Here is an 8,403-nt window from a genome sequence, read left to right on the forward strand (position 1 = left end):
CGCGCTATCTCAGAGTCTCGACCTCCCCAGGCTCCCGCACGCGGTTGGGGTCAGAGCAGGGTTTGGCCCTTGGCAGCTTCCTGGGGAATTCTGGGAAAGAGAACGGCAGAGCCCACTCACCGAACGGCCCGGCGGGGGCTGCCGAGCCGGGGGGGGCTGTGGGGCCGGGGGGGGCAGTGACCTACTGGCCAGTCTCCTGGGGGCCGCTGGGCCCCGCCGGTCCTTGTGGGGGCGGCGCCTCGTCGATCTGCAAATCCTCCTCCGAGTCCAGGTCCAGCCCCGGGGCGCCCGGCGAGCTGGGGGGCGACGGGGAGTGGGAGGGGCGGGGCCGCCGGCGCCCTGAGACCCTGGCCCGCTTCGTCCTGCCGGGGGGAGAGCAGGTCAGAGACCCCAGCCGGCCCCCCACCCTGCTCCCCACAGCCCCTCCCAGAGCTCCCCTACCGGCCCCTGCCCCGCTGCCTGCCCTGCAGCACCCCCTGCCAGCCCCCCGCCCCGCTCCCAGCTGCCAGCCCCCCGAACCGCAGCACCCCCTGCCAGCCCCGCTCCCCAGCGCCCCCTGCCAGCCCCCCGCCCCGCTCCCCGCCGCCAGCTCCCCGCCCAGCAGCACCCCCTGCCAGCCCCACTCCCCAGCGCCTCCTGCCCCATTTCCCACCCTGCAGCACCCCCTACCCACCCCAACTCTCCGCCCACCCCCTGACATCCACCCAGCCCCACTCACTGCACGGGCCGCCCGTCGGCCAGCACCAAGGTGAGCTCCCCTTCGGCCACCTCCGAATCCGCGTCCGTCTCCTCCAGGCTGGAGCTGGGAACGTCAAACTGCCAAGGGAGGGGAGAGGGGCTCAGCAAGGGGGGGCCGGGCTGAGGGGGACGCAGCCCCCCCTAGGGTGGGGCCACTAGGAACAGCCGCACACCACGCTGCCCAGAGACGGCTTGCCCGGCGAGGAGATCGAGGCCCCTGCCCAGCCCCTCTGCCCCACGGCGCCCCCCAGCCCCTGCCCAGCCCCCGCCATCACCTCCTCCTCGTGGGGCTCTCGGCGCTCTCCAACAGCGGCAGCTCCGTGCGCGTGTCCAGCAGCTCCAAGTCCAGCCTCGTGGGGGCGCCGGCAGCTGGGCCCTCGCGCCCCTTCCACCCTCCCCTCCGGCCCGGCTCCTGGGGGCTTTGGTCCCCCCTCCTGGCACCAGGGGGAGGGCCCCGCTGCACCCCGAAGGGGCTGCCCGTCTTCCCGATGTTCTGCTGAAAGATATCCTGGGAGGGCTTCAATCCCCCCACCCCGGCCCTGCCTACTGGGAGAGACCCCCCCACCTGCCCCCCAGTGCCCGGCCCTGCTTGCCCCCCCCCCAGTGCCCCCTCACCTACCAGGGAGACCCCCCTTCCCGCCCCCCCCCACCACCTGCCTCACAGTGCCAGTCCCACTTCCCGGGGAGACCTCCCTCCTTCCCCCCACCACCTGCCCCACAGCTCTCAGCCCTGCCTGGCCCCCACCCCACAGCACCGAGTCCCAGCTACCAGGGGAGACCCACCGCCTGCCCCCCAGTGCCTGGCCCTGCCTGGCCCCCACCCCACAGCACCGAGTCCCAGCTACCAGGGGAGACCCACCGCCTGCCCCCCAGTGCCTGGCCCTGCCTGGGCCCCCACCCCACAGCACCAAGTCCCACCTACCAGGGGAGACCCACCGCCTGGCCCTGCCTGGCCCCCACCCCACAGCACCAAGTCCCACCTACCAGGGGAGACCCACCGCCTGCCCCCAGTGCCTGGCCCGCCTGGCCCCCACCCCACAGCACCGAGTCCCACCTACCAGGGGAGACCCACCCGCCCTGCCCCCAGTGCCTGGCCCCCCACCCCACAGCACCAAGTCCCACCTACCAGGGGAGACCCACCGCCTGCCCCCAGTGCCTGGCCCCGCCTGGCCCCCACCCCACAGCACCGAGTCCCACCTAGCAGGGGAGACCCGGTGCCTGGCCCCCGCCCCACAGCACCCAGTCCCACTTGTCAGGGGAGAGCCCCTGCCCCCCAGTGCCCAGCCCCAAGTGCCAGGGGAGACCGCCCCCTGCCCAGTGGCCCTTGACGCGCTATCTCAGAGTCGCTCCAGGACTGCCCCTCACCTCGACCAGACGGATTTCCTTGGCCAGGTCTTTGATGAGCTGTGCAGGACGCACAGAGCCGGGGATTTCATCTTCGTGCTCCTCCAGCACCTGGGGGGGGCGGGTGTTACTAGGGGCGCTCGGGCCTGGTCAGGTTTGGGAGGCCAGGAGTCCCGTCGGACGAAGGGGTCCCTGCGAGGGCGTGCGCTGCGGGGGGGATGGGGGGGGACAGCGGGAATTCCTGGGGGGGCTGAGCGTCGAGCTAACACAGTGACAGCTGTCGAACAGACACAGCCCAGAGCAGGCGCCTCTGTAAGTCCAACGTCCCCCCGAGAGCCCTGAGATGCGGCTGACGCTGGGGTGGGGCACGACAGCTCCTTGTAACACAGCGTTCGCCTCTCTCCAGCTCCGCCCAGCCGGGGATTGCTCCCGGCCCCCCCCCGATCAGACCCACTTGCCTCTTTGCGGGTCAGGCGCGGAACGCCGTGTTCAGAGCTTTCGCTCCGTGGACCAGGTAGGCGGCCGGGTGTCGGCGGTTCTCCCGCAGGCCTGGGGGGGCGAGAGGCACAGGTAGGACTCAGGGGATGGGTCGGGCCCCCCCGGCCCCTCTGACCTCAGATGCCCCCTGGCCCCGCTCACCTCGGAAGATGTCTAGCAGGTGTTTGCCGACGTACCAGCAAATGGTTTCAAAGTTGGGAAACCTGAAGAGATCGGCCGTGCTCAGCCGCTTCTCGATCTCGTAGGCCCTGCGGGAGGAGACAACCAGGCCAGGTTGGGCTGGGACACCTCTGGAACAGCAGCCGCATGAGGACGGCTCACCCCGCGCGGAGATGCAGCCACCTCTGGGGCGGAGCAGCTGGGGAACAGCCACACATAACACAGCCTGGGGACGCCCACCCCGTTTGTGGGCTATTTCCCAGAGTGCTTTGCACCAAGCCCCACTCCCGGCAGGGTCCAGGTCCCTGGGGCGGGGCTGGGAGTCTCCGGCACCCCCGACACTCACTTGAGCTGCATCTCGATGTTGAGGCTATGCAGGAAGTTGCCCCCGAAGGCCAGGCAGTCGACGGGGGTCAGCACGGCATGGATCCAGCCTGGGGACAGAGCGGGGTCAGACTCCGGGGAACCCGGCCCTGGAGAGGGGCAATGGGGGATCGGGGACCGACGGTATGGGAGCAGGAGGGGGTGGCGGGAACCCGTGGGGATGAACAGGACTGGGGGGTACCCACGAGGGGGAGGAAGAGGGGTACCCGCGGGGATGAAGAGCGTCTGGCCCTGGCGCAGGGGGCACCGGGAGCGGTGGGGACGGAGGGGCCGGGGTACCCGCGGGGGGCAGGGGGTACCCGTGGGGATGAAGAGCGTCTGGCCCTGGCGCAGGGGGCATCGGTAGCAGCGTTCGGCCTGGTCCCCGAAGAACGTCTCGCTCTGGTTGGACGAGCTGCTCCAGGCCTCGAACCGGGCCAGGTTGGCTGGGCTGGGCCGCACCAGGTAGAAAATCTTCTCGCCCTTCGGGGAGGGGGACGGACGGACAGTGAGTGGGGGGTCCCTGCGCCCACCCCCCACCGCCCCCCCGCCTGGTCCCGCCCGGCCCGTACCCACAGCACGTGGTACCAGACGGAGGTGCCCCCGAAGTCGATGTGGAAGTCGGTGTAGCTGCCCTGCATGCCCATCAGACAGTACTTCTGCACGCTCGGCCGCTCGAACACCGACTCGCCCGGCCACAGGTTCTCCACCCACGACAGCTTCCGCACGATCTTCGGGGTCTCCACCAGGTTGGACAGCCTGCGGGGCAGAGCCGTCAGCCCGCGGGACCCCGGCGTCCGGGAGGGGGGGCCGGCCCGGCTGCCCGCCCGCGGGACCCCGGCGTCCGGGAGCGGGGGCCGGCCCGGCTGCCCGCCCGCGGGACCCCGGCGTCCGGGAGCGGGGGCCGGCCCGGCTGCCCGCCCGCGGGACCCCGGCGTCCGGGAGGGGGGGCCGGCCCGGCTGCCCGCCCGCGGGACCCCGGCGTCCGGGAGACAATACAGGTAATACGCTCTCCCCTGGCTTCCCCCTGCCCCAGCCCCCCTTCCCCTCCAGACCCCCCCGCCCCAGCCCCCGCTGACCGGCTCTCGGAGAACTCCAGGCTGATGACGTTCAGCACCTTGTCCCGCCGGGCGGCACAGAAACAGCCGACGAAGTCGCCCAGGTGCATGCGGCAGTCGGCCTGGCGGCTCACGTCGATCACGTCGATCTCTTTGTCGGGCCCTGGGGGGCGCAGGGTGAGAGCGACCGGCCCCCATGCCAGCTATGGCCCCCCCACGGCCCCCAAGCCAGCTATGGGCCCCCGCCACAGCCCCCTGAACCCCCAGCCAGCCACGGCCCCCTGGACCCCCACTGCCTCCAAGCCAGCTATGGGCCCCCGCCACAGCCCCCTGACTCCCCACACCCAGCCATGGCCCCCCTGAAACGCCAGCTATGGACCCTTACCACCCCCTGCCCCACACGCACACCCAGGGCTGTTCCCAGCACTGGCAGCCCCTCGGCCCGGCCTTACCCACGTAGTGCTCGATGTCCCGCACGGTGAAGGACGGAGGGGGCAGCGTCATGCCCAGCCCGTCCTTCTTCAGCACCAGGATGGGGACACTGAAGCTGTTCTCCTCCAGGAACTCGACCGTCAGCTGCGCCCCACTGGGCTTCAGGATCACCTCGTCCGCGCTGCCGGGCGGGAGAGAGAGTCAGCAAGGTGCAGCCACCTCTGGGGCGCAGCGGCTGGAACAGCCGTACATAGCACTGCATGGGGATGACTCCCCCGGCACTGAGATGCAGCTGCCTCTGGGGCGGAGCAACTGGGAACAGCTGCATAGAACATCGGACAGGGATGACTTGCCCGGTGTTGAGATGCAGGCACCTTTGGGGCGGGACGGCTGGGAACAGCCACACATAACACTGCGTAGGGATGGCTCGCCTGGTGCTGACGTGAGATTTAGGGACGGTGGCCTAGAATTAAACCAAGGTCCTGGAGACAGGCGCTGACAGCTTGAGAAATCTTCAAGTGTCCAGCTCTGACTGCCAGGGATGAGTGCCCCCTACCCAGCCCCCCCCAGCACCCAGCCCTACCAGGGGTGAGCACCCCCTACCCAGCCCCTTGCCCAGCCCCATGACACCGCCCAGCCCTGCCAGGGGACAGGCCCCCCTGCCCAGCCCTCCGGCACCTCCCAGCACCCGGCCCTGACTGCCAGCCCCACGGTGCCCTCCACCATCCCTCTCACCTGGGGAACGTCCGGGCCCGAAGCTCCCTTATGAACTGGGCACTGCCCGTCCGCACCGCGGCACCCGCCTCTCTCAGCCCCGCGTCCTGCTGCTTCGGGGGCCCACGGCGCCGCTTCACTGCAGGAGACCCCGTCAAGGGAGATCAACCAGGGGAGGGAGAAGATCCCCCCCACCCCCGAGGCAGCCACCCCCAGCCTAGGGGCCGAAGCCTGTCCCAGCCCCTTGCCCGGCTGCCCCGGCCCACGGCGGGCGGGTTCGGGCTACTCACTGACGGAGGGGCCATGCGCCAGCTGGCAGTTGGGGCAGTGATACAGGTCGATGTCGGCGGCCGCGTCCTCTTCCACCCCGACGCAGCTGGGGAGACAGAGAGTCGCTTACCCGCTGCCCACCGCTCAGCCCCCGCCCCAGACCGGCCCCCCAGAGGGGACAGGCCCCCGCCCCCCCCCGAGCCAGCCTGCCCCCCGGCCCGGCCCCTCAGAGGGGACAGGCCCCCACCCCACCCCACCCTCCCGAGCCAGCCTGCCCCCCGGCCCAGCCCCCCGAGCCAGCCTGCCCCCCGGCCCGGCCCCCCAGAGGGGACAGGCCCCCCCCGAGCCAGCCTGCCCCCCGGCCCGGCCCCGGCACCCCCCAGAGGGGACAGGCCCCCACCCCACCCCACCCCACCCTCCCGAGCCAGCCTGCCCCCCGGCCCAGCCCCCCGAGCCAGCCTGCCCCCCGGCCCGGCCCCCCAGAGGGGACAGGCCCCCCCCGAGCCAGCCTGCCCCCCGGCCCGGCCCCGGCACCCCCCAGAGGGGACAGGCCCCCGCCCCCTCCCCGAGCCAGCCTGCCCGCCGGCCCGGCCCCTCAGAGGGGACAGGCCCCCACCCTCCCAAGCCAGCCTGCCCCCCGGCCCGGCCCCCCGAGCCAGCCTGCCCCCCGGCCCGGCCCCGGCACCCCCCAGAGGGGACAGGCCCCCGCCCCCTCCCCGAGCCAGCCTGCCCCCCGGCCCAGCCCCTCAGAGGGGACAGGCCCCCACCCTCCCAAGCCAGCCTGCCCCCCAGCCCGGCCCCCCGAGCCAGCCTGCCCCCCGGCCCGGCCCCCCAGAGGGGACAGGCCCCCACCCCACCCCACCCTCCCAAGCCAGCCTGCCCCCCGGCCCAGCCCCCCGAGCCAGCCTGCCCCCCGGCCCGGCCCCCCAGAGGGGACAGGCCCCCCCCCGAGCCAGCCTGCCCCCCGGCCCGGCCCCCCGAGCCAGCCTGCCCCCCGGCCCGGCCCCCCAGAGGGGACAGGCCCCCGCCCGCCCCCGAGCCAGCCCCCCAGCCCGGCCCGGCCCGGCCCCCGCCCCCCACCTGCCGTGGAACCAGTCCTGGCAGGTGTCGCACTCGATCATGAAGCGGGTCACGTCGTAGGGCAGGCGGCAGAGGCAGTAGACGGGCACCGAGGCCATGGCTGCCCCCCACAAAGGACTGACGCCCCCTCAGGACCAGCCGGGGGGCAGGGGACGTGGGGGGCCCCGCGCCCCTGCCAGAGCCTCGCCCAGGGGGGCGGACACCCCCGGGGTCCCCCCAAATCAGTCCCGACCCCCCCAAAACCCTAGGGGTCAAGTGGGGTCCCCGCGGCACCCCAAAAGAGCACGTGCCCCCTCGGGGTGCCCTGCCCTGCGGCCACTGACCCCCAAGCGAGCCTGAGCCCGGGGGGGTCTCCCCGCCCCCTGCACCCCCCGAGGTCACCCCACAGCCCCTCCCTGTGGCCTAGAGCGGGGGGCCTCCCTCCTGCAGCCCGGGGGTCTCCCCGCCTCCCGCGCCCAGGCCCCGCGGGGGGTCTCTCCAGGCCCGGTCCGGTCCCCCTCGGCCTGGCCAGGCCCCAGGATCCTGCTCCGGCTCCGGCCTCCCAATAAAGTTTATTCAAAACACGGGGAGGGGCCCCGGCGCCATCTTGGGAGCGGCCCAGGCCACGGCCGGGCGACGCGGCCATCTTGGGAGTGGCCTGGCTGGGTGCGGAAGCCATGTTGGCCCGGGAAACGGCTGGGCCCATCAGCCATCTTGAGTGTGACACCGCTCACGGGCCAGGGAGCGGCGGCCATCCTCGGAGTGGCAGGCCTGACGCAGCAGGACACATTGGCCATCTTGAGAGTGGCCTTCAGACTGAGCCATGTTGGGACTGGCCAACAATTCGACCATGGCCGCCATCTTGGAAGTGGCAGCGTTCCTGGCTAAGTGGCCATGTTGGGAAGGGAACAGGACGAAAACGCCATCTTGGGAGTGGCAAGAGCACATTCAGGCCCCGACTTAGGGCAAGTGTGAGCTCGCGGGGGTTCAGGGCTCGGTCCGACCCGGCCCCCAGCGGGGGACTGGCCGCCCTGACGCCAGCAGCTGTCGTCGCCGTCTTGGGAGTGGCACCAGTCCACACACCCTCAGGTGTGGGCCCTGGTCGCCATCTTGAGTGTGGCATGTGGCCACTTGTGTCACACCCAGAGAACCCAGGAGTCCTGGGTCCTAGCCCACCCCCGGTCTAACCCACTAGACCCACTGCCCTCCCAGAGCCGGGGAGAGAACCCAGGAGTCCTGGCTCCCAGCCCCTCCCCTGCTCTAACCCACCAGACCCACTGCCCTCCCAGAGCCGGGGAGAGAACCCAGGAGTCCTGGCTCCCAGCCCCTCCCCTGCTCTAACCCACTAGACCCCACTGCCCTCCCAGAGCCGGGGAGAGAACCCAGGAGTCCTGGCTCCCAGCCCCTCCCCTGCTCTAACCCACCAGACCCACTGCCCTCCCAGAGCCGGGGAGAGAACCCAGGAGTCCTGGCTCCCAGCCCCTCCCCTGCTCTAACCCACTAGACCCCACTGCCCTCCCTGAGCAGGGGAGAGAACCCAGGAGTCCTGGCTCCCAGCCCCTCCCCTGCTCTAACCACTAGACCCCACTGCCCTCCCAGAGCCAGGGAGAGAACCCAGGAGTCCTGGCTCCCAGCCCCTCCCCTGCTCTAACCACTAGACCCACTGCCCTCCCAGAGCCGGGGAGAGAACCCAGGAGTCCTGACTCCCAGCCCCTCCCCTGCTCTAACCACTAGACCCCACTGCCCTCCCAGAGCCAGGGAGAGAACC

At 72.2% G+C, this 8,403-nt stretch overlaps 1 protein-coding gene across 1 annotated transcript; it reads right to left on the reverse strand.

Moving 5' to 3' along the window:
• Positions 1-2,104: 2,104 nt before the first annotated feature.
• PHF8 (PHD finger protein 8) lies at positions 2,105-6,842 on the reverse strand. Its single transcript, XM_078850251.1, has 11 exons — positions 6,657-6,842; positions 5,597-5,682; positions 5,328-5,445; positions 4,613-4,773; positions 4,182-4,323; positions 3,675-3,861; positions 3,423-3,585; positions 3,086-3,173; positions 2,722-2,828; positions 2,541-2,631; positions 2,105-2,193 (listed from the first exon to the last, which is right to left on the reverse strand). Exons 1-10 carry the CDS (start codon positions 6,752-6,754, stop codon positions 2,552-2,554), a joined length of 1,230 nt encoding a protein of 409 aa, XP_078706377.1. The 5' UTR covers positions 6,755-6,842; the 3' UTR covers positions 2,105-2,193; positions 2,541-2,551.
• Positions 6,843-8,403: the final 1,561 nt, after the last annotated feature.

This window comes from Lepidochelys kempii, chromosome 23, assembly GCF_965140285.1.
Source record: "Lepidochelys kempii isolate rLepKem1 chromosome 23, rLepKem1.hap1, whole genome shotgun sequence".
In the NCBI taxonomy this organism is placed as follows: domain Eukaryota; kingdom Metazoa; phylum Chordata; order Testudines; family Cheloniidae; genus Lepidochelys; species Lepidochelys kempii.

Excerpts from the sequence above, each read along its gene's own strand:
- PHF8 (XM_078850251.1), bottom strand. The coding sequence starts at position 6,754 with ATGGCCTCGGTGCCCGTCTACTGCCTCTGCCGCCTGCCCTACGACGTG. Across the intron at positions 3,862-4,181 it reads CTGGAGTTCTCCGAGAGCCG|GCTGTCCAACCTGGTGGAGA; the intron begins GTCAGCGGGGGC and ends TCTGCCCCGCAG. Across the intron at positions 2,829-3,085 it reads AACATCGAGATGCAGCTCAA|GGCCTACGAGATCGAGAAGC; the intron begins GTGAGTGTCGGG and ends CTCCTCCCGCAG.